The 26,882-nt window shown below is 44.7% G+C and overlaps 1 protein-coding gene across 1 annotated transcript in view; it reads left to right on the forward strand.

Annotated features, from left to right (window-relative positions):
* Positions 1-26,651, forward strand: part of LOC122945453 (bifunctional apoptosis regulator-like) — a 92,311-nt gene extending 65,660 nt beyond the window's left edge. Inside the window, exons 3-5 of the mRNA XM_044304521.1 lie at positions 22,848-23,052; positions 24,266-24,435; positions 26,474-26,651. Of these exons, the coding sequence (XP_044160456.1) occupies positions 22,848-23,052; positions 24,266-24,435; positions 26,474-26,651 (553 nt within the window). The remainder of the gene's footprint in view (positions 1-22,847; positions 23,053-24,265; positions 24,436-26,473) is intronic.
* The last annotated feature ends 231 nt before the right edge of the window (positions 26,652-26,882 follow it).

The following is a 26,882-nucleotide window of genomic DNA, read 5'->3' on the forward strand; positions in this document are numbered from 1 at the left end:
ACTTGGTGACGGGCGCAGCTTGCCCCTGATTTAGTATATGGCCAAAAAATGAACAGACTATTGCTGGTTAAATGCACTTGGTGTGATAGCTTGACCAACCACACTACTGAGGGTTAAATGCACTTGGTGACGGGCGCAGCTTGCCCCTGATGTAGTATATGGCCAAAAAATAAACAGACTATTGCTGGTTAAATGCACTTGGTGTGACAGCTTCACCCTGATGTAGGCTTTAGCCAAAAAACAAACGCACCATTGAGGGTTAAATGCACTTGGTGACAGGCGCAGCTTGCCCCTGATGTAGTATATGGCCAAAAAATAAACAGACTATTGCTGGTTAAATGCACTTGGTGTGACAGCTTCACCCTGATGTAGGCTTTAGCCAAAAAACAACCACACCATTGAGGGTTAAATGCACTTGGTCGCAGCTTGTGCTGGCGCACCACAAGACACAAAATGGCCGCCGATCACCCCAGAAAAATGTGACTGACAAACGGTCTGGGCAGCCTAAAAACAGTGAGCAATTGAGGATCAGCAGCTCAATGATCCACAGCTGCAGATCGATCAGTTAATCAAGTCCTTTGGAGGAGTTAATCTGCCTAATCTCGCCCTACTGTCGCAGCCGCAACCTCTCCCTACGCTAATCAGAGCAGAGTGACGGGCGGCGCTATGTGACTCCAGCTTAAATAGAGGCTGGGTCACATGGTGCTCTGGCCAATCACAGCCATGCCAATAGTAGGCATGGCTGTGATGGCCTCTTGGGGCAAGTAGTATGACGCTTGTTGATTGGCTGCTTTGCAGCCTTTCAAAAAGCGCCAAGAAAGCGTCACAAAAGCGCGAAGAAAGCGACGAACACCGAACCCGAACCCGGACTTTTACGAAAATGTCCGGGTTCGGGTCCGTGTCACGGACACCCCAAAATTCGGTACGAACCCGAACTATACAGTTCGAGTTCGCTCATCCCTACACATAAGCTGTATAGTTGTGGTATTTTATTGCATTTAGTCCCGGGGTTGCTGGGAACATATGTTTTTTTCCTATTCTTGCACGTCTTATATATGCTTTTTATCATATTTATTGTCTTGATATATGTACTACAATAAAGTTTTTTTTTTCGTATGGTGTTTTGGGTTATTCAAAGGAGTTCAAAAAATCCGATTAGCAAAGACATTAAAAACAGGAATACACACATAGTATGTTTTAAAAAAAAAAACTCCAAGAAATACCTAAGAAATTAGATGGGTCACTGTTCAAAATTGGGCAAAAATAACAGGCTTCTTTAGGTGTGGAAAATGTAAAAACTGCAAAATGACCTCTTTCCACAAAAAAAACATAGAAATGTTTTTAATATCAAACAAACACAAACATATTATAAATTAATTCCTCACCTGTAGTTCAATTGATGTTATATATGTTATTGAATGTCCATGCAAACATCAGTATATTAGTAGGACGAAAAGATCCTCAAAATACGTATTGCTGAACATGTGTCTAATATAAAGAAGGGCTTTGAAAATCATTCTTTATCTAACCATTTTAGATTAGTACATAATCAAGACTAGGGATGAGCGAACTCGAACTGTATAGTTCGGGTTCGTACCGAATTTTGGGGTGTCCGTGACACGGACCCGAACCCGGACATTTTCGTAAAAGTCCGGGTTCGGGTTCGGTGTTCGTCGCTTTCTTCGCGCTTTTGTGACGCTTTCTTGGCGCTTTTTGAAAGGCTGCAAAGCAGCCAATCAACAAGCGTCATACTACTTGCCCCAAGAGGCCATCACAGCCATGCCTACTATTGGCATGGCTGTGATTGGCCAGAGCACCATGTGACCCAGCCTCTATTTAAGCTGGAGTCACATAGCGCCGCCCGTCACTCTGCTCTGATTAGCGTAGGGAGAGGTTGCGGCTGCGACAGTAGGGCGAGATTAGGCAGATTAACTCCTCCAAAGGACTTGATTAACTGATCGATCTGCAGCTGTGGACCATTGAGCTGCTGATCCTCAATTGCTCACTGTTTTTAGGCTGCACAGACCGTTTGTCAGTCTCATTTTTCTGGGGTGATCGGCGGCCATTTTGTGTCTTGTGGTGCGCCAGCACAAGCTGCGACCAAGTGCATTTAACCCTCAATGGTGTGGTTGTTTTTTGGCTAAAGCCTACATCAGGGTGAAGCTGTCACACCAAGTGCATTTAACCAGCAATAGTCTGTTCATTTTTTGGCCATATCCCAGTCTAATTCTGTCACTAAATCCATACCGGTCACCCAGCGCCTAAATACTAGGCCTCAAATTTATATCCAGCTAAATCTGTCCCTAGTGCTGTAGCTGGGCGAGTTATTTAGTGTCCGTTCAAGCACATTTCTTGTTCTGGGTTGAAATACAATTCCCAATTTAGCAATTTCATAATTTAGTGGTTCCTGCTATATCAGAGCTATTTGAAATCTATCCCAAAAAGGGTATATAATATTGAAGGTGCACATAGGGTCATTCAGAATAACTTCACACACACCCGCTACTGTGTATTTCCAAGTCTAATTCTGTCACTAAACCCATACCTGTCACCCAGCGCCTAAATACTAGGCCTCAAATTTAAATCCCTCTAAATCTCTCGTTACCGTTGTCCTGTTGTAGCTGGGAAAGTTATTTAGTGCCCGTCAAAGCACATTTTTTGTTCTGGGTTGAAGTACAATTCCCAATTTAGCAATTTCATAATTTAGTGGTTTCTGCTATATCAGAGCTATTTGAAATCTATCCCTAAAAGGGTATATAATATTGAAGGTGCACATAGGGTCATTCAGAATAACTTCACACACACCCGCTACTGTGTATTTCCAAGTCTAATTCTGTCACTAAACCCATACCTGTCACCCAGCGCCTAAATACTAGGCCTCAAATTTAATTCCCTCTAAATCTCTCGTTACCCACCGCTGTACTGTTGTTGCTGGGCAAGATATTTAGTGTCCGTCAAAGCACATTTTTTGTTCTGGGTTGAAGTACAATTCCCAATTTAGCAATTTCATAATTTAGTGGTTTCTGCTATATCAGAGCTATTTGAAATCTATCCCTAAAAGGGTATATAATATTGAAGGTGCACATAGGGTCATTCAGAATAACTTCACACACACCCGCTACTGTGTATTTCCAAGTCTAATTCTGTCACTAAACCCATACCTGTCACCCAGCGCCTAAATACTAGGCCTCAAATTTAAATCCCTCTAAATCTCTCGTTACCGTTGTCCTGTTGTAGCTGGGAAAGTTATTTAGTGCCCGTCAAAGCACATTTTTTGTTCTGGGTTGAAGTACAATTCCCAATTTAGCAATTTCATAATTTAGTGGTTTCTGCTATATCAGAGCTATTTGAAATCTATCCCTAAAAGGGTATATAATATTGAAGGTGCACATAGGGTCATTCAGAATAACTTCACACACACCCGCTACTGTGTATTTCCAAGTCTAATTCTGTCACTAAACCCATACCTGTCACCCAGCGCCTAAATACTAGGCCTCAAATTTAAATCCCTCTAAATCTCTCGTTACCGTTGTCCTGTTGTAGCTGGGAAAGTTATTTAGTGCCCGTCAAAGCACATTTTTTGTTCTGGGTTGAAGTACAATTCCCAATTTAGCAATTTCATAATTTAGTGGTTTCTGCTATATCAGAGCTATTTGAAATCTATCCCTAAAAGGGTATATAATATTGAAGGTGCACATAGGGTCATTCAGAATAACTTCACACACACCCGCTACTGTGTATTTCCAAGTCTAATTCTGTCACTAAACCCATACCTGTCACCCAGCGCCTAAATACTAGGCCTCAAATTTAATCCCTCTAAATCTCTCGTTACCGTTGTCCTGTTGTAGCTGGGAAAGTTATTTAGTGCCCGTCAAAGCACATTTTTTGTTCTGGGTTGAAGTACAATTCCCAATTTAGCAATTTCATAATTTAGTGGTTTCTGCTATATCAGAGCTATTTGAAATCTATCCCTAAAAGGGTATATAATATTGAAGGTGCACATAGGGTCATTCAGAATAACTTCACACACACCCGCTACTGTGTATTTCCAAGTCTAATTCTGTCACTAAACCCATACCTGTCACCCAGCGCCTAAATACTAGGCCTCAAATTTAAATCCCTCTAAATCTCTCGTTACCGTTGTCCTGTTGTAGCTGGGAAAGTTATTTAGTGCCCGTCAAAGCACATTTTTTGTTCTGGGTTGAAGTACAATTCCCAATTTAGCAATTTCATAATTTAGTGGTTCCTGCTATATCAGAGCTATTTGAAATCTATCCCAAAAAGGGTATATAATATTGAAGGTGCACATAGGGTCATTCAGAATAACTTCACACACACCCGCTACTGTGTATTTCCAAGTCTAATTCTGTCACTAAATCCATACCGGTGACCCAGCGCCTAAATACTAGGCCTCAAATTTAATTCCCTCTAAATCTCTCGTTACCCACCGCTGTACTGTTGTTGCTGGGCAAGATATTTAGTGTCCGTCAAAGCACATTTTTTGTTCTGGGTTGAAGTACAATTCCCAATTTAGCAATTTCATAATTTAGTGGTTTCTGCTATATCAGAGCTATTTGAAATCTATCCCTAAAAGGGTATATAATATTGAAGGTGCACATAGGGTCATTCAGAATAACTTCACACACACCCGCTACTGTGTATTTCCAAGTCTAATTCTGTCACTAAACCCATACCTGTCACCCAGCGCCTAAATACTAGGCCTCAAATTTAAATCCCTCTAAATCTCTCGTTACCGTTGTCCTGTTGTAGCTGGGAAAGTTATTTAGTGCCCGTCAAAGCACATTTTTTGTTCTGGGTTGAAGTACAATTCCCAATTTAGCAATTTCATAATTTAGTGGTTTCTGCTATATCAGAGCTATTTGAAATCTATCCATAAAAGGGTATATAATATTGAAGGTGCACATAGGGTCATTCAGAATAACTTCACACACACCCGCTACTGTGTATTTCCAAGTCTAATTCTGTCACTAAACCCATACCTGTCACCCAGCGCCTAAATACTAGGCCTCAAATTTAAATCCCTCTAAATCTCTCGTTACCGTTGTCCTGTTGTAGCTGGGAAAGTTATTTAGTGCCCGTCAAAGCACATTTTTTGTTCTGGGTTGAAGTACAATTCCCAATTTAGCAATTTCATAATTTAGTGGTTTCTGCTATATCAGAGCTATTTGAAATCTATCCCTAAAAGGGTATATAATATTGAAGGTGCACATAGGGTCATTCAGAATAACTTCACACACACCCGCTACTGTGTATTTCCAAGTCTAATTCTGTCACTAAACCCATACCTGTCACCCAGCGCCTAAATACTAGGCCTCAAATTTAAATCCCTCTAAATCTCTCGTTACCGTTGTCCTGTTGTAGCTGGGAAAGTTATTTAGTGCCCGTCAAAGCACATTTTTTGTTCTGGGTTGAAGTACAATTCCCAATTTAGCAATTTCATAATTTAGTGGTTCCTGCTATATCAGAGCTATTTGAAATCTATCCATAAAAGGGTATATAATATTGAAGGTGCACATAGGGTCATTCAGAATAACTTCACACACACCCGCTACTGTGTATTTCCAAGTCTAATTCTGTCACTAAACCCATACCTGTCACCCAGCGCCTAAATACTAGGCCTCAAATTTAAATCCCTCTAAATCTCTCGTTACCGTTGTCCTGTTGTAGCTGGGAAAGTTATTTAGTGCCCGTCAAAGCACATTTTTTGTTCTGGGTTGAAGTACAATTCCCAATTTAGCAATTTCATAATTTAGTGGTTTCCTGCTATATCAGAGCTATTTGAAATCTATCCCTAAAAGGGTATATAATATTGAAGGTGCACATAGGGTCATTCAGAATAACTTCACACACACCCGCTACTGTGTATTTCCAAGTCTAATTCTGTCACTAAACCCATACCTGTCACCCAGCGCCTAAATACTAGGCCTCAAATTTAAATCCCTCTAAATCTCTCGTTACCGTTGTCCTGTTGTAGCTGGGAAAGTTATTTAGTGCCCGTCAAAGCACATTTTTTGTTCTGGGTTGAAGTACAATTCCCAATTTAGCAATTTCATAATTTAGTGGTTTCTGCTATATCAGAGCTATTTGAAATCTATCCCTAAAAGGGTATATAATATTCAAGGTGCACATTGGGTCATTCAGAATAACTTCACACACACGCTTCTGTGCATTTCCAAGTCTAATTCTGTCACTAAATCCATACCGGTCACCCAGCGCCTAAATACTAGGCCTCAAATTTATATCCCGCTGAATTTGAATACAATACATTGGGCCAAATAATATATTTGTTGTTGTGGTGAACCATAACAATGAGAAAAACATCTAGTAAGGGACGCGGACGTGGACATGGTCGTGGTGGTGTTAGTGGACCCTCTGGTGCTGGGAGAGGACGTGGCCGTTCTGCCACATCCACACGTCCTAGTGTACCAACTACCTCAGGTCCCAGTAGCCGCCAGAATTTACAGCGATATATGGTGGGGCCCAATGCCGTTCTAAGGATGGTAAGGCCTGAGCAGGTACAGGCATTAGTCAATTGGGTGGCCGACAGTGGATCCAGCACGTTCACATTATCTCCCACCCAGTCTTCTGCAGAAAGCGCACAGATGGCGCCTGAAAACCAACCCCATCAGTCTGTCACATCACCCCCATGCATACCAGGGAAACTGTCTCAGCCTCAAGTTATGCAGCAGTCTCTTATGCTGTTTGAAGACTCCGCTGGCAGGGTTTCCCAAGGGCATCCACCTAGCCCTTCCCCAGCGGTGAAAGACATAGAATGCACTGACGCACAACCACTTATGTTTCCTGATGATGAGGACATGGGAATACCACCTCAGCATGTCTCTGATGATGACGAAACACAGGTGCCAACTGCTGCGTCTTTCTGCAGTGTGCAGACTGAACAGGAGGTCAGGGATCAAGACTGGGTGGAAGACGATGCAGGGGACGATGAGGTCCTAGACCCCACATGGAATGAAGGTCGTGCCACTGACTTTCACAGTTCGGAGGAAGAGGCAGTGGTGAGACCGAGCCAACAGCGTAGCAAAAGAGGGAGCAGTGGGCAAAAGCAGAACACCCGCCGCCAAGAGACTCCGCCTGCTACTGACCGCCGCCATCTGGGACCGAGCACCCCAAAGGCAGCTTCAAGGAGTTCCCTGGCATGGCACTTCTTCAAACAATGTGCTGACGACAAGACCCGAGTGGTTTGCACGCTGTGCCATCAGAGCCTGAAGCGAGGCATTAACGTTCTGAACCTGAGCACAACCTGCATGACCAGGCACCTGCATGCAAAGCATGAACTGCAGTGGAGGAAACACCTTAAAACCAAGGAAGTCACTCAGGCTCCCCCTGCTACCTCTTCTGCTGCTGCCGCCTCGGCCTATTCTGCTGCTGCCGCCTCGGCCTCTTCCTCCGCCTCTGGAGGAACGTTGGCACCTGCCGCCCAGCAAACAGGGGATGTACCACCAACACCACCACCACCACCTCCGTCACCAAGCGTCTCAACCATGTCACACGCCAGCGTTCAGCTCTCCATCTCACAAACATTTGATAGAAAGCGTAAATTCCCACCTAGCCACCCTCGATCCCTGGCCCTGAATGCCAGCATTTCTAAACTACTGGCCTATGAAATGCTGTCATTTAGGCTGGTGGACACAGACAGCTTCAAACAGCTCATGTCGCTTGCTGTCCCACAGTATGTTGTTCCCAGCCGCCACTACTTCTCCAAGAGAGCCGTGCCTTCCCTGCACAACCAAGTATCCGATAAAATCAAGTGTGCACTGCGCAACGCCATCTGTAGCAAGGTCCACCTAACCACAGATACGTGGACCAGTAAGCACGGCCAGGGACGCTATATCTCCCTAACTGCACACTGGGTAAATGTAGTGGCAGCTGGGCCCCAGGCGGAGAGCTGTTTGGCGCACGTCCTGCCGCCGCCAAGGATCGCAGGGCAACATTCTTTGCCTCCTGTTGCCACCTCCTCCTTCTCGGCTTCCTCCTCCTCTTCTTCCACCTGCTCATCCAGTCAGCCACACACCTTCACCACCAACTTCAGCACAGCCCGGGGTAAACGTCAGCAGGCCATTCTGAAACTCATATGTTTGGGGGACAGGCCCCACACCGCACAGGAGTTGTGGCGGGGTATTGAACAACAGACCGACGAGTGGTTGCTGCCGGTGAGCCTCAAGCCCGGCCTGGTGGTGTGTGATAATGGGCGAAATCTCGTTGCAGCTCTGGGACTAGCCAGTTTGACGCACATCCCTTGCTTGGCGCATGTGCTGAATTTGGTGGTGCAGAAGTTCATTCACAACTACCCCGACATGTCAGAGCTGCTGCATAAAGTGCGGGCCGTCTGTTCGCGCTTCCGGCGTTCACATCCTGCCGCTGCTCGCCTGTCTGCGCTACAGCGTAACTTCGGCCTTCCCGCTCACCGCCTCATATGCGACGTGCCCACCAGGTGGAACTCCACCTTGCACATGCTGGACAGACTGTGCGAGCAGCAGCAGGCCATAGTGGAGTTTCAGCTGCAGCACGCACGGGTCAGTCGCACTACAGAACAGCACCACTTCACCACCAATGACTGGGCCTCCATGCGAGACCTGTGTGCCCTGTTGCGCTGTTTCGAGTACTCCACCAACATGGCCAGTGGCGATGACACCGTTATCAGCGTTACAATACCACTTCTATGTCTCCTTGAGAAAACACTTAGGGCGATGATGGAACAGGAGGTGGCCCAGGAGGAGGAGGAGGAGGATGAGGAAGAGGGGTCATTTTTAGCACTTTCAGGCCAGTCTCTTCGAAGTGACTCAGAGGGAGGTTTTTTGCAACAGCAGAGGCCAGGTACAAATGTGGCCAGCCAGGGCCCACTACTGGAGGACGAGGAGGACGAGGATGAGGAGGAGGTGGAGGAGGATGAGGATGAAGCATGGTCACAGCGGGGTGGCACCCAACGCAGCTCGGGTCCATCACTGGTGCGTGGCTGGGGGGAAAGGCAGGACGATGACGATACGCCTCCCACAGAGGACAGCTTGTCCTTATCCCTGGGCAGCCTGGCACACATGAGCGACTACATGCTGCAGTGCCTGCGCAACGACAGCAGAGTTGCCCACATTTTAACCTGTGCGGACTACTGGGTTGCCACCCTGCTGGATCCACGCTACAAAGACAATGTGCCCACCTTACTTCCTGCACTGGAGCGTGATAGGAAGATGCGCGAGTACAAGCGCACGTTGGTAGACGCGCTACTGAGAGCATTCCCAAATGTCACAGGGGAACAAGTGGAAGCCCAAGGCCAAGGCAGAGGAGGAGCAAGAGGTCGCCAAGGCAGCTGTGTCACGGCCAGCTCCTCTGAGGGCAGGGTTAGCATGGCAGAGATGTGGAAAACTTTTGTCAACACGCCACAGCTAACTGCACCACCACCTGATACGCAACGTGTTAGCAGGAGGCAACATTTCACTAACATGGTGGAACAGTACGTGTGCACACCCCTCCACGTACTGACTGATGGTTCGGCCCCATTCAACTTCTGGGTCTCTAAATTGTCCACGTGGCCAGAGCTAGCCTTTTATGCCTTGGAGGTGCTGGCCTGCCCGGCAGCCAGCGTTTTGTCTGAACGTGTATTCAGCACGGCAGGGGGCGTCATTACAGACAAACGCAGCCGCCTGTCTACAGCCAATGTGGACAAGCTGACGTTCATAAAAATGAACCAGGCATGGATCCCACAGGACCTGTCCGTCCCTTGTCCAGATTAGACATTAACTACCTCCCCATAACCATATATTATTGGACTCCAGGGCACTTCCTCATTCAATCCTATTTTTATTTTCATTTTACCATTATATTGCGATGCTACCCAAAGTTGAATGAACCTCTCCTCTGCCTGTGTGCTAGGCCTAAATATATGCCAATGGACTGTTGCAGTGGTGGCTGACATGAAGCCTGATTCTCTGCTATGACATGCAGACTAATTCTCTGCTGACATGAAGCCAGATTGTCTGTTACGGGACCTTTCTCCTCTGCCTGGGTTCTGGGCCTAAATTTATGAAAATTGACTCTTACAGTGGTGGGTGACGTGAAGCCTGATTCTCTGCTATGATATGAAGACTGATTCTCTGCTGTCATGAAGCCAGATTGTCTGTTACGGGACCTCTCTGCTCTGCCTGTGTGCTAGGCCTAAATATATGCCAATGGACTGTTGCAGTGGTGGGTGACGTGAAGCCTGATTCTCTGCTATGATATGAAGACTGATTCTCTGCTGACATGAAGCCAGATTGTCTGTTACGGGACCTCCCTCCTCTGCCTGGGTGCTGGGCCTAAATATATGCCAATGGACTGTTGCAGTGGTGGCTGACGTGAAGCCTCATTCTCTGCTATGACATGCAGACTAATTCTCTGCTGACATGAAGACAGATTCTCTGTTACGGGACCTCCCTCCTCTGCCTGGGTGCTGGGCCTAAATATATGCCAATGGACTGTTGCAGTGGTGGCTGACGTGAAGCCTCATTCTCTGCTATGACATGCAGACTAATTCTCTGCTGACATGAAGACAGATTCTCTGTTACGGGACCTCCCTCCTCTGCCTGGGTGCTGGGCCTAAATATATGCCAATGGACTGTTGCAGTGGTGGCTGACGTGAAGCCTCATTCTCTGCTATGACATGCAGACTGATTCTCTGCTGTCATGAAGCCAGATTGTCTGTTACGGGACCTCTCTGCTCTGCCTGTGTGCTAGGCCTAAATATATGCCAATGGACTGTTGCAGTGGTGGGTGACGTGAAGCCTGATTCTCTGCTATGATATGAAGACTGATTCTCTGCTGACATGAAGCCAGATTGTCTGTTACGGGACCTCCCTCCTCTGCCTGGGTGCTGGGCCTAAATATATGCCAATGGACTGTTGCAGTGGTGGCTGACGTGAAGCCTCATTCTCTGCTATGACATGCAGACTAATTCTCTGCTGACATGAAGACAGATTCTCTGTTACGGGACCTCCCTCCTCTGCCTGGGTGCTGGGCCTAAATATATGCCAATGGACTGTTGCAGTGGTGGCTGACGTGAAGCCTCATTCTCTGCTATGACATGCAGACTAATTCTCTGCTGACATGAAGACAGATTCTCTGTTACGGGACCTCCCTCCTCTGCCTGGGTGCTGGGCCTAAATATATGCCAATGGACTGTTGCAGTGGTGGCTGACGTGAAGCCTCATTCTCTGCTATGACATGCAGACTGATTCTCTGCTGTCATGAAGCCAGATTGTCTGTTACGGGACCTCTCTGCTCTGCCTGTGTGCTAGGCCTAAATATATGCCAATGGACTGTTGCAGTGGTGGGTGACGTGAAGCCTGATTCTCTGCTATGATATGAAGACTGATTCTCTGCTGACATAAAGCCAGATTGTCTGTTACGGGACCTTTCTCCTCTGCCTGGGTTCTGGGCCTAAATTTATGAAAATTGACTCTTACAGTGGTGGGTGACGTGAAGCCTGATTCTCTGCTATGATATGAAGACTGATTCTCTGCTGACATGAAGCCAGATTGTCTGTTACGGGACCTCCCTCCTCTGCCTGGGTGCTGGGCCTAAATATATGCCAATGGACTGTTGCAGTGGTGGCTGACGTGAAGCCTCATTCTCTGCTATGACATGCAGACTAATTCTCTGCTGACATGAAGACAGATTCTCTTTTACGGGACCTCCCTCCTCTGCCTGGGTGCTGGGCCTAAATATATGCCAATGGACTGTTGCAGTGGTGGCTGACGTGAAGCCTCATTCTCTGCTATGACATGCAGACTAATTCTCTGCTGACATGAAGACAGATTCTCTGTTACGGGACCTCCCTCCTCTGCCTGGGTGCTGGGCCTAAATATATGCCAATGGACTGTTGCAGTGGTGGCTGACGTGAAGCCTCATTCTCTGCTATGACATGCAGACTGATTCTCTGCTGTCATGAAGCCAGATTGTCTGTTACGGGACCTCTCTGCTCTGCCTGTGTGCTAGGCCTAAATATATGCCAATGGACTGTTGCAGTGGTGGGTGACGTGAAGCCTGATTCTCTGCTATGATATGAAGACTGATTCTCTGCTGACATGAAGCCAGATTGTCTGTTACGGGACCTTTCTCCTCTGCCTGGGTTCTGGGCCTAAATTTATGAAAATTGACTCTTACAGTGGTGGGTGACGTGAAGCCTGATTCTCTGCTATGATATGAAGACTGATTCTCTGCTGACATGAAGCCAGATTGTCTGTTACGGGACCTTTCTCCTCTGCCTGGGTTCTGGGCCTAAATTTTTGAAAATTGACTCTTACAGTGGTGGGTGACGTGAAGCCTGATTCTCTGCTATGACATGCAGACTAATTCTCTGCTGACATGAAGACAGATTCTCTGTTACGGGACCTCCCTCCTCTGCCTGGGTGCTGGGCCTAAATATATGCCAATGGACTGTTGCAGTGGTGGCTGACGTGAAGCCTCATTCTCTGCTATGACATGCAGACTAATTCTCTGCTGACATGAAGACAGATTCTCTGTTACGGGACCTCCCTCCTCTGCCTGGGTGCTGGGCCTAAATATATGCCAATGGACTGTTGCAGTGGTGGCTGACGTGAAGCCTCATTCTCTGCTATGACATGCAGACTGATTCTCTGCTGTCATGAAGCCAGATTGTCTGTTACGGGACCTCTCTGCTCTGCCTGTGTGCTAGGCCTAAATATATGCCAATGGACTGTTGCAGTGGTGGGTGACGTGAAGCCTGATTCTCTGCTATGATATGAAGACTGATTCTCTGCTGACATGAAGCCAGATTGTCTGTTACGGGACCTTTCTCCTCTGCCTGGGTTCTGGGCCTAAATTTATGAAAATTGACTCTTACAGTGGTGGGTGACGTGAAGCCTGATTCTCTGCTATGATATGAAGACTGATTCTCTGCTGACATGAAGCCAGATTGTCTGTTACGGGACCTTTCTCCTCTGCCTGGGTTCTGGGCCTAAATTTTTGAAAATTGACTCTTACAGTGGTGGGTGACGTGAAGCCTGATTCTCTGCTATGATATGAAGACTGATTCTCTGCTGACATGAAGCCAGATTGTCTGTTACGGGACCTTTCTCCTCTGCCTGGGTTCTGGGCCTAAATTTATGAAAATTGACTCTTACAGTGGTGGGTGACGTGAAGCCTGATTCTCTGCTATGATATGAAGACTGATTCTCTGCTGACATGAAGCCAGATTCTCTGTTACGGGACCTCCCTCCTCTGCCTGGGTGCTGGGCCTAAATATATGCCAATGGACTGTTGCAGTGGTGGCTGACGTGAAGCCTCATTCTCTGCTATGACATGCAGACTGATTCTCTGCTGACATGAAGCCAGATTCTCTGTTACGGGACCTCTCTCCTCTGCCTGTGTGTGTGCTGGGCCTAAATATATGCCAATGGACTGTTGCAGTGGTGGCTGACGTGAAGCCTCATTCTCTGCTATGACATGCAGACTGATTCTCTGCTGACATGAAGCCAGATTCTCTGTTACGGGACCTCTCTCCTCTGCCTGTGTGTGTGCTGGGCCTAAATATATGCCAATGGACTGTTGCAGTGGTGGCTGACGTGAAGCCTCATTCTCTGCTATGACATGCAGACTAATTCTCTGCTGACATGAAGACAGATTCTCTGTTACGGGACCTCCCTCCTCTGCCTGGGTGCTGGGCCTAAATATATGCCAATGGACTGTTGCAGTGGTGGCTGACGTGAAGCCTCATTCTCTGCTATGACATGCAGACTAATTCTCTGCTGACATGAAGACAGATTCTCTGTTACGGGACCTCTCTCCTCTGCCTGGGTGCCGGGGCCTAAATATCTGAGAATGGACTGTTCCAGTGGTGGGTGACGGGAAGCCAGATTCTCTGCTATGGAACCTCTCTCCAATTGATTTTGGTTAATTTTTATTTATTTAATTTTTATTTTAATTCATTTCCCTATCCACATTTGTTTGCAGGGGATTTACCTACATGTTGCTGCCTTTTGCAGCCCTCTAGCTCTTTCCTGGGCTGTTTTACAGCCTTTTTAGTGCCGAAAAGTTCGGGTCCCCATTGACTTCAATGGGGTTCGGGTTCGGGACGAAGTTCGGATCGGGTTCGGATCCCGAACCCGAACATTTCCGGGATGTTCGGCCGAACTTCTCGAACCCGAACATCCAGGTGTTCGCTCAACTCTAATCAAGACCCATTGGGATTAAAATTTGCTGCGATTGATAAAATACATAGGGATTGGAGAGAAGGAGACTACATAGGGAAAATGTCAAGATTAGAAACAAAAAGAATATTTGAGTTAAATACTCTTACCCACCGGATTAAAAGCGGAATTTGAACTTTTTGGTTTCCTGTAGATAGTAGGTGGGCGCCATTTGCCGACTGTGGACCGTGTCACATTTATTATGACCGATCCTCTCTTGACAATAGGCCCCCACCTATGATACCTCCAATCCAGTTCTGATAATTGCCCTATATTGATAAAGAAAAAGAAGAAAGCGGAGAGAGAAAACTTCTCTCTGCCATTTTTTTTATACCTATTATATGATTTTTATATTATTTTTATATCATTTTTTATATACCTCATATACTTTTTGATTTTTCTCTTATATACAATAACTTTTATGGACATTTTATATATATTTCTATACAATTTTTTTATACTAAAAAATATATATTTTTTGCAATTTATGTCTCCTGTACTTGTTGTTAACATTTTATTGAAAAGAATACTCCTTATTAGTGAATGGAAACATTTGAGAAACTTTATATATAAGATTTTATCAAAATCGCATTACAAACACGCTATAAACGCACCAGAACTGCACCTTGACACCTGATGCGTTTTATGTTCCTTTGGACATTATATCTCTCATCACATTTGAGAAACTTTATATATAAGATTTTATCAAAATCGCATTACAAACATGCTATAAACGCACCAGAACTGCACCTTGACACCTGATGCGTTTTATGTTCCTTTGGACATTATATCTCTCATCACATAATTGTATGTCTTTTTGATTGATTTTAAGATTGCTTTAATAGTTTTCTAATCAATATTACATTACCAATCAAATCCATGTCAAAGTTTGAAGAGTACCGAACCCACTATAAATAAGGGGGCATAATGGGAGAAAAGTAACCACTGAGGAAGGGAACATTAGTAGTCCCGAAACGCGTCTGGTACAACCTCTCATGAAAGACTAAGAAGACCCTTATTACTAAATACTGTTGGTCCATCACTACTGCATAAAAGAATCATCTGCAAATTAAAGATATCGAGAGCCATCCCAACCGCTTAACACAGATTTACCTGTTTGTAAGACGGTATCGGTCGCATCATGAACCGGCACCGGAACACAGATAGAGGTCAGAGTGCGGTGCTAGCCAAGGTGGGAGAGAGAAGCGGTGAGGACGCCAATTCGTGAGTTGTAACAGTCATATCAAGGTGTAACATGTCTCACGAAATAATAGATATTGCATGACATTCTGGCAAAGACTATACCTTATGCTGTATGAGGATAAGACCAGCAATAGGAGCTCCATTCAGTAAGTTTCTGTGAAGCGGGACACCGCTTGTATATTCAGTGTAGTGGGACACCGCTGACTTATTTCCAGCATTTTTTATTATATCAACAAACTATACGGGTCTAACATGAACTGCATCTGTATGTATGGCCGCATATGAAAAATTGGTGTACTTTTACCTTTTGAGGACTACTTTTGGATGTTTTTTAGTATAAGACATACAACCTTTGCACTTACAGATACACTGTATGGTTTATAAGGATCTCTTTTCATGACCATTGGAGGATTTTACAATATAGGATTGCTTCAGTTTTGCGTACTCTTGAAATTGAACATACAGTGCGAAAGTCAGTTAAATATATCATATAGGAGACACAGTGATATTTGAGAAGTGAAATGAAGTTTATTGGATTTACAAAAAGTGTGCTATAATTGTTTAAACAAAATTAGGCAGGTGCATGAATTTGGGCACCACAAGAAAGAAATGAAATCAATATTTAGTAGATCCTCCTTTTGCAGAAATTACAGCCTCTAAACGCTTCCTGTAGGTTCCAATGAGTCTGGATTCTGGTTGAAGGTATTTTGGACCATTCCTCTTTACAAAACATCTTTAGTTCATTCAGGTTTATTGGCTTCCGAGCATGGACAGCTCTCTTTAAGTCACATCACAGATTTTCAATTATATTCAGGTCTGGGAACGGAGATGGCCATTCCAGAACATTGTACTTGTTCCTCTGCATAAATGCCTTAGTGGATTTTGAGCAGTGTTCAGGGTCGTTGTCTTGTTGAAAAATCCAGCCCCGGCGCAGCTTCAGCTTTGTCACCGATTCCTGGACATTGGTCTCCAGAATCTGCTGATACCGAGTGGAATCCATGCGTCTCTCAACTTTGACAAGATTCCCAGTCCCTGCACTGGCCACACAGTCTCACAGCATGGAACCACTACCATATTTTACTGTAGGTAGTAGGTGTTTTTCTTGGAATGCTGTGTTTCTTTTTCCTCCATGCATAACGCCCCTTGTTATGGCCAAATAACTCAATTTTAGATTTATCAGTCCACATCACTATATTCCAAAATGAAGCTGGCTTGTCCAAATGTGCTTTAGCCCACCTCAAGCGGCACTTTTTGTGCTGTGGGCAGAGAAAAGGCTTCCTCTGCATCACTCTCGCATACAGCATTTCCTTGTGTAAAGTGCGCCGAATGGTTGAACGATGCACAGTGACTCCATCTGCAGCAAGATGATGTAGGTCTTTGGTGCTGGTCTGTGGGTTGACTCTGACTGTTCTCACCATTCAACGCTTCTGTCTATCAGAGATTTTTCTTGGTCTGCCACTTCGAGCCTTAACTTGAACTGAGCCTGTGGTCTTCCATTTCCCCAATATGTTCCTAACTGTGGAAACAGACAGCTGAAATCTCTGAGACAGCTTTCTGTATCCTTCCCCTAAACCATGATGGTGAACAATCTTAGTCTTCAAGTCATTTGAGAGTTGTTTTGAGACCCCCATGTTGCTACTCTTCAGAGAAAATTAAAAGAGTAGGGAAACTTACAATTGACCCCCTTGAATACTCTTTCTCATAATTGGATTCACCTGTGTATGTCGGTCAGGGGTCGCTGAGCTTACCAAGCCAATTTGAGTTCCAATAATTAGTTTTAAAGGTTTTGGAATCAATAAAATGACAACAGTGCCCAAATGTATGCACCTGCCTAATTTTGTTTCAACAATTATTGCACACTTTCTGTAAATCCAATAAACTTCATTTCACTTCTCAAATATCACTGTGTGTGTCTCCTATATGATATACAGTACAGACCAACATTTTGGACACACCATCTCATTCAAAGAGTTTTCTTTATTTTCATGACTATGAAAAGTGTATATTCACACTGAAGGCATCACAACTATGAATTAACACATGTGGAATTATATACATAACAAAAAAGTGTGAAACTACTGAAAATGTCATATTCTAGGTTCTTCAAAGTGGCCACCTTTTTGCTTTGATTACTGCTTTGCACAGTCTTGGCATTCTCTTGATGAGCTTCAAGAGGTAGTCACCTGAAATGGTCTTCCAACAGTCTTGAAGGAGTTCCCAGAGATGCTTAGCACTTGTTGACCCTTTTGTCTTCACTCTGCGGTCCAGCTCACCCCAAACCATCTCGATTGGGTTCAGGTCCGGTGACTGTGGAGGCCAGGTCATCTGGCGCAGCACCCTATCACTCTCCTTCATGCTCAAGTGGCTCTTACGCAGCCTGGAGGTGTGTTTGGGGTCATTGTCCTGTTGAAAAATAAATGATGGTCCAACTAAACGCAAACTGGATGGAATAGCATGCCGCTGCAAGATGCTGTGGTAGCCATGCTGGTTCAGTATGCCTTCAATTTTGAATAAATCCCCAACAGTGTCACCAGCAAAGCACCATCACACCTCCTCCTCCATGCTTCACGGTGGGAACCAGGTCATCTGGCGCAGCACCCTATCACTCTCCTTCATGCTCAAGTGGCTCTTACGCAGCCTGGAGGTGTGTTTGGGGTCATTGTCCTGTTGAAAAATAAATGATGGTCCAACTAAACGCAAACTGGATGGAATAGCATGCCGCTGCAAGATGCTGTGGTAGCCATGCTGGTTCAGTATGCCTTCAATTTTGAATAAATCCCCAACAGTGTCACCAGCAAAGCACCATCACACCTCCTCCTCCATGCTTCACGGTGGGAACCACCATCCGTTCACCTTTTCTGCATCGCCCAAAGACACGGTGGTTGGAATCAAAGATCTCAAATTTGGACTCCTCAGACCAAAGCACAGATTTCCACTGGTCTAATGTTCATTCCTTGTGTTCTTTCGCCCAAACAAGTCTCTTCTGCTTGTTGCCTGTCCTTAGCAGTGGTTTCCTAGCAGATATTCTACCATGAAGGCTTGATTCACACAGTCTCCTCTTAACAGTTGTTCTAGAGATGTCTGCTGCTAGAACTCTGTGTGGCATTGACCTGGTCTCTAATCTGAACTGCTGTTAACCTGCTATTTCTGAGGCTGGTGACTCAGATGAACTTATCCTCCACAGCAGAGGTGACTCTTGGTCTTCCTTTCCTGGGGCGGTCCGCATGTGAGCCAGTTTCTTTGTAGCGCTTGATGGTTTTTGTGACTGCACTTGGACACTTTCAAAGTTTTCCCAATTTTTCGGACTGAATGACCTTCATTTCTTAAAGTAATGATGGCCACTCATTTTTCTTTACTTTACTTCTTTGCTTTTTTTTTTTTCTTGCCATAATACAAATTCTAACAGTCTATTTCAGTAGGACTATCAGCTGTGTATCCACCTGACTTCTCCACAACGCAACTGATGGTCCCAACCCCATTTATAAGGCAATAAATCCCACTTATTAAACCTGACAGGGCACACCTGTGAAGTGAAAACCATTTCAGGTGACTACCTCTCTGAAGCTCATCAAGAGAATGCCAAGAGTGTGCAAAGCAGTAATTAAAGCAAAAGGTGGCTACTTTGAAGAACCTAGAATATGATATATTTTCAGTTGTTTCACACTTTTTTGTTTTGCATATAATTCCACGTGTATATAATTATATATATATATATACATATATATATATATATATACATAAATAAATATATATAAAAATATATAATTACGTGTATATATATAATTCATAGTTTTGATGCCTTCAGTGTGAATCTACAATTTTCATAGTCATGAAAATGAAGAAAACTCTTTGAATGAGAAGGTGTGTCCAAACTTTTGGTCTGTACTGTATTTAACTGACATTTTTTATCCTAACAACCAACGACTTATACAGGAAAATCATGACGATTAACAAGGTTGCCCAAACTTTAGCATCCCACCTTCACGGTCTTTAATTGTATCCATTATATTATTTATTATATATTTGTATCAATAAATTATATCAAATTAAATAAATGATATCAAATCTTTAATGATAATGCTGCAAGTTGAATTACATCAGCATTATCTCACTGTTTTATTGTTTTAATTATTTGTTTATAGTTCTATTGTATAAGAGAACTGGATAGTATTGATTCGGATGCCGCCCACTTTTGTGGGCGTCTGACGTCACCACAGGTGATTGATTCTACTGCTATAATGGTAAACCATTGTATTAATTTGAGCTGACGAAGGCTGAACGGGCCGAAACGCTTCCATTGTTACATTGTTACCAAGATGAAGTAAAGGATACATGAATTGAAGAATCAGCACCCGCTGGGATTTCTTTGCTAATAAAAAATTTGCACTGAATGTCACTGATATTTAGGATGGGCAAACATTATACAGGAGGCATAGCACAAGTAATGTCGCTGTCACCACCGCCTAGTAAAAAATTACACTGAATGAATGTCACTGATATTTAGGTTGCACAAATGTTATACAGGAGGTATAGCGCAGGTAATGTCACTGTCACCAGCGGCTAATAAAAAAATTACACTGAATTGATGTCACTGATATTTAGGATGGGCAAACGTTATACTGGAGATGTAGTGCAGGTAATGTCGCTGCCACCAGCAGCAAAAAAATTTGACTGAATGTCACTGATATTTCAGATATTTTAGCGCAAACGTTATACAGGAGACTTAGCGGACATCATCTATAGAAAAAGTAGACTGGATGTCACAGATATTTTTAGGCTGCGCACACGTTACACAGGAGATGTAGCGCAGATAATGTCTCTGTCTGCAGCGGACAAACAATTGCAAGCTATTTACCGCAGGTTGCGCTAAAAATATATTGTGCTGCCAGATACAACTATATTCCTTAAAAGGACTTTTGGGTCTCTAACAAAAATATTAGTATTGCACTCCCTACACTATCTGTCCCTTCTTCAGCACAGCTCTCCTTGACTAAGACTAAGCCGAACACGTGTCATCGGGTGCTATATAGCACCCAATGACTCGTTCCGGCCAGCCAATCACTGGCTATGGTATTACAGTGAATGGCAGTACTTACCCGCACGTTTATTGGCTGCGTACCAGCCAACAAACGTGCGGGGAGGAGACTCTGACATCACGCTCGAGCACACACTGTGTTCGGCTGAACACTGCAATGTGCCAAGCATAGTGATGCTCGAGCACACACTGTGTTCGGCTGAACACTGCAATGTGCCAAGCATAGTGATGCTCGAGCCAAACTGCTGTTCGGCCGAGCATGCTCGCCCAACACTAGTGATTACGTCATCGCGTCACCAGTCTTGTTTTTTAGGTTACAGCACTATTAATTGCTACCATATTGTAATATATGATGTAGTTATTCTTCTAAAGATGCCAGTGTTTAATTGCAGCCAGCCCCTGAGAAGCTGGTGCAGAAGATGGGAGTGGTAGTGTCACGGTGTACTCCCTCAGGACATTGCTCACTGGAGATCAGTGCAGTGGAAATGTATTGAAGAACGAGGCCAAAAGTCTATCTTTACATAGTGCAAAATACAACTTGTGTCACTTGTAGGCACTTGTGGACATACAGTAGGTGTCCACTGTGTGATACAAGCTTATAGTTAATATGGCCTGACTGTTATTCTAGGTGATGGATGTCTGACCTGTTTTCCCTACATGTATGGTGCTGGTATGAAAAGGGTATATCCCAGTTATGGCTAACCTCCGGCACTCCAGCTGTGGTAAAACTACAACTTTTAAGATGTACACTTGCTTGGGAGTCCTAGTTTTGCCACAGCTGGAGTGCCAGAGGTTAGCCGTGACTGGTTAACCCCTTACTGACCAGCCTGTTTTGCACCAAGCAATTCTTTTTTCATTTTTTCATTTTCACATTCCAAAAACTGTAGATATAACTTACTGATAAACTTTTATTAGCTCTTTTTGTGGGTATAAAAGGGAGGGGAAAAAACAGCAACAATGCTACTGAGTTTTGCGGTGTTCATTTTTCAGCTTAAGTAACATTAAAGGATTTCTGTCCAAATCTTAATGCATCTGGCTGACATTAGCGATGTGCTAATGTCAGCAGAACATAACTGTATGATTTTTACCTGCCTGCCGCCGTTCCCTCAAAATAAAGACGTTTATAATATGCTTATGAGCCTCTAGGTGCTACTGGGGCGTTGCTACAGCACCTAGAGGCTCCATTTTCTCACGCCCATGTCCAGTTGATTGACGTCCTAGTTCTCCTCAGTGCCCTGTAAATTTCACGCCGTCCCATTCAGTATTCGGTGCAGTGAGTGAAGGACGCTCTCCTGCTGCCGGCTTCACTCACTGCGCCTGCGCCGAATATAAAATGGGACGGCGCAAGGTTTACAGAGCACTGAGCATTACTAGGACGTCAATCAACTGGACATGGGCGTGCCAAAGGCTGAGCAGACGGAGCCTCTAGGTGCTGCAGCAACGCCCCAGTAGCACCTAGAGGCTCATCAGCATATTATAAAAGTCTTTATTTTGAGGAAACGGCGGCAGGCAGGGAGGTAAAAATCATACAGTTATGTTCTGCTGACATTAGCACATCGCTAATGTCAGCCAGATACATAACGATTTTTCTGATGACAGAAACCTTTAAATAACTTTTACTCTTTGGGTCTACACAATTACAGCGATGCCAAATACATTTAGGCCTCGATTTATAAAGGCCGGAGCCTGCTAGAAGAGGAGGCAGGTAATTTATAACTAATGGCAGGCATCTTAATAAATTACCTGCCTCCTCCGGCTCTCCATGTGTCGGAGTAAAATATATGGCAGCTCGGAGTTGCTGTAGTTTTCAGTCGTTATTTACACAGTTTTTGGTAATGATTAATGGCCCTGCCCTTTGCATGCCCTCGCCACCGTAGACTTGGCAAGAGCACAGTAAAATGCGAATTGCGACTAGAGAAGTCACAAATGCATTGAAAAGTTAAAAATCTTGTGGATTTGTGACTTTTCTCAGTCAAAAACAGACGTGGGATGAGGCCATTGGCCAGGTGTATGCTGTGCATTAGTTAGTCTGACTTTCTACTGCCCTCAGACTTGCCAGCACTACTTACATGCGCACTCTGGCCAATCAAATGCAGGGCTGGACCAGCAGGATTGTGAACGGAGGGTCGCCTTAAACATTTTAACATGTACATAGTTGGAGTCCAATGCTAAGGGGGCAATTAGTACAAATGACAAAATATTACTTGGACTCCAGCAAATCTCTGTGAGACAGAACCTAGGTATGGATAATATTGGAACCCAGAGGTTAAAATTTGTCTTATATTCAAATATAATACAGACCAGATTATTTAATGACTACTGTAATGCACAATGCTACGTTTTCTTTGTGAATCTTGTAACAAACTCTTGGTTGATATTTTGTTTTTCAGGGACGTCATTGAAAAACTGTTTCCTGATACCATAAAAGAAAAATATGAGGCCGTTGAGCAGAACATTGACATTGTCAGAGCCCTGCAGGTCTTCAATCAGTATGGGAATGAACAGAATCAGTTGTGTTCCAGGGAAAAGCAGGCTAACCACCAGAGGCACTATGGTTTCTTCTTCATAGTGCTATTTATATTTGGTAAAGTAGCAGTAAGTAACCCTCCGGTATAACAGTCGTTTGTAATGCCTTTATATACATCCCATCTGGTATTGTGCGTATGCAGTACCCCAGATCTGGGTGTATTTGCAAAGTTTGGTTTGTTATATAATGTTATGTAATGTTTGAACTGTACACCAGCAGGTGAGGTATGGTTGGCATCAGGAATAGGAATAACAACCCTATTCCCCCCTTCTTGGTAGAAGTGGGCCGGTCCTATTTCTTACCAGTAGAGGAACGTGTTAGCTAGGACAGTGAGGAGTGAGGAAGCATGTCTAATTACTCCTGCTCCTAGGACAAAAAGACGTATGGTCAGCAAAAGTTGGAAGATACAGGGGTAACCACTCTGTCCCTCTGCTCTTGGTAGGAGTGAGCTGATCCTACTTCCAGGAGCGGGATTTAAAATAATGAGCAAGGAGAAAGGAAGCACATGCCAGAGCTCCTTCTCCAAGGGACCATAACCAGTTCTCCTGTGAGACCCTTACTCCAGGAAGATTTCCATAGTCAAGATACAGCTTTCCCAAAAGCAGCAGAATGATCAACAGCTTCACAGTCCCTGTTGCTGGGTGAGGGAAAACAGGTCAGACACTCATCACCTAGAATAACCACCAGGCCATATTAACTTCAATCCTGTATCACAGATTGGACACCTTTGTCCACAAGTGACTACAAGTGACACGAGTTACATTTTGCACTACGTAAAAAGAGACTTTTATTCATTTACTTTTCAGTACTACATTTCCACTGCACCGATCTCCAGTGATCACTACCACTCCCATCCTCTGCACCAGCTCCTCAGGGGCTCATACACAGCAGTAAAGAGGGCTATGTTACTTGCCTAGAACCATCTCTCTTAAATGCGTTGGCCATATGGACATCTCTTTGAACCAGAACAGATGGCTCCTCTGTAAAACTGGTTGTTATCCTGGTGAGCACAAATCTCAATCTCCTATTCTGGCAGACTTGGGCCTCAGATTATAAGGACGGCCAGTTATCAGACTGGCCACTAAGAAGTATTCCACTTGTCATGGTGCTGGGACTAGGCCCTGAGTCATCCGCTTTCTCAAAGGGGTTGTCTCTTATATTTATAACACTATTAACTCAACCTGCCATTTTATATGGAAGGAGCACATTGTGTGAAGCCAATGTTGCCAAGGAAAGGTTATTCTGTATTCTGTTAATGGTTTTTCATTGATTGTGTCTCAGATTATGTTACTGCTGTATCACTGGTGCTACCGCGAATCTGAACATGACTTCTTGGTCCACAAACCAGTGATCAAGTGGACCCCTGAAGAGGTAGTCCTTTGGCTTGAACAGTTGGGTCCATGGACGTCCCATTACAAAGACAGATTTTTATCTGGAAGGGTAAATGGAAGGTGAGAATATTGGTATAGATTACTGGAAATAAATGTTGTGGTTCCACTCACTGGTAGTACTAGTACACTTGTTGGATTATTTTCCTTGCGGCCTGGTGACAGATTCCCTTAGGGTTTGTTCACACAGTGGATATTTACATCTAAAAAAAATCAGCTGCAGATTTACAGTTTCATATGTCGCAGATCTGCACACAAATTTAGGTCTATTCGATGTGGCTAATCCACATGTGGCCACTTGATACGATTTATGTGGCCAGATCTGATTGTGAGCTAAAAATATTTTTTTAAATTGGTCTTTATTACAAATATGGAGCCCTTTTTCTGTACAGGGCTGAGATGTTCTAATAGAGGGATATTAATTTTCTCTCTGCTCTGTCACCCAGCTAATCTGAGGGGATTCTCTCTGATCTCTGACATTATAAATACTACTATAGCTCAATCATTATCTTACAGATAAGAATGTGGCTTAAATAAGTGTTTATGACCTTTTAGTAAATTAGAGATAAGGGTTATTAGATGACCAGCACAAAGGGAAAGTTATCATAGAATTAGACACCCCGATGCTGCAAGTTGGCAGTCGCCAGATAGCTAGCAGAGGACACTGCTGTTATTACATGCAGAGATGTCCTCTGCAGCATGGGGAGGAGTGTTTGCTATGCCAGCGCTCGTCACCATGCAGGACAGCCGTGTGCCGGCTGCAGATCATGATTACACAGCACAATCTGCTGCCAGCAACTCCAGATCTTCAGCATGCTGAACGATCTAAATTGCCCAATGAACGAGCAGTTGGAGGCAGTATTAGGCTTCAGGCACACGACCGTTGTGCGTCTGTACCGTGCATTGGGAACCGCAATTTGCGGTCCCCAATGCACGGGCAATGTCCGTGCGGCGGCCGGGACGAATCGATTCGAGACCCATTCAACTTGAATGGGTCCATGATCTGTCCGCACCGCAAAAAAATAGAACAAGTTCTATTTTTTGCGGTGCGGAGGCACGGCCAGAAACACCACGGAAGCACTTCTATCCATGCTTCCGTTCCTCATCTCTGTGATTCCGGACCCATTTAAGTGAACGGGTCTGCATTCGTGATGCGTAGTGCACACGGGCCGGTGGCAGTGTATTGCGAACAGGCAGTATGTGGGTCGCAATATGGCCACAGGCACACAACAGCCATGTGCATGAGGCCTCAGACTGCCAGATGATTGCTAACAAGCGTTACTACGAACGCTCGTTAGCGATTACCGTGAAAGAAAATCTGCCTTGCTAAAAAATTGCCTCTTAAAGGGAGTCTTTCACCTAATCTGAGCGTTTTAGACCGCTCAGATCAGGTTATAGACTCTTTAACCCTCATTACGATCATACCCTTCTCTTATGTGTCCCTCGCCCAGATAATGAAAATAACACTTTTTAAACTTATGCAAATTACCTTCTGAAGGTGCCCAGGGGCGGCATTACTGTGCGATGTGCCCAGAAAAACACACCTCCAGCCGGCGGACGTCACGAGCGGCACCAGAGGACGGCGGGCTGGGAACTGGCCCGCACCTGCGCACTGCTCTGCCCATTATGGGCAGATGAACAGCTTTTCATATTGCGCATGCGCCGGCCAACTAAAGACAGCCGGCCGGCGCATGCGCAATATGAAAGGATGTTCCTCTGCCCATAATGGGCAGAGCAGTGCGCAGGCGCGGGCCAGTTCCCGGCCCGCCGTCCTCTGGTGCCGCTTGTGACGTCCGCCGGCTGGAGGTGTGTTTTTCTGGGCACATCGCACAGTAAGAATTTTCATTATCTGGGCGAGGGACGCATAAGAGACAGGTATGATCGTAATGAGGGTTAAAGAGTCTATAACCTGATCTGAGCGGTCTAAAACGCTCAGATTAGGTGAAAGACTCCCTTTAAGGTGTACTGTACATTTAAAGCTGTATAGGGAAACCTACATGGAGTTTGTGCACTTGTGTTATCATTGCTATAACTTTTTGAGGGTAGATACAGCTTGTACTTTTGGCTTTAACGAATTGCTAAGTTCTACTTCTATGAACAGGCTTCTACTGACACTGGCTGAGGATGAGTTTTCCAAAGAGCCATACAGTATAGAGAGCACCAGTCACCGGAAAGCCATCATCATGGAGCTGGAGAGAGTGAAGACGCTTGGGGTGAAGCCACCTCAAGATTTTTGGGAATATATGGTAAAGCACTTTGTCCACTGTCATATGATGTAATTGGCACAAGTGAAGGTTCTTCTACTATATGAGATAATGTTGCCTGTTGTGTTCTGTGATTGGTATAAGACAAATGGTTCCTGGACCTCGGCAGCAAGTTTTATTCACCAACTATAGGATGTGCAGCTTGAGGAGGTTTCCTGGCATAGCTGTCAGTCGCACTGCTTGTCACTGAAACATACCAGAAAATGTCATCTCTATGGGCCTACATGACCTAGCATGAAGCCGTCA

Source organism: Bufo gargarizans, chromosome 8, assembly GCF_014858855.1.
Source record: "Bufo gargarizans isolate SCDJY-AF-19 chromosome 8, ASM1485885v1, whole genome shotgun sequence".
Classification (NCBI taxonomy): Eukaryota; Metazoa; Chordata; class Amphibia; order Anura; family Bufonidae; genus Bufo; species Bufo gargarizans.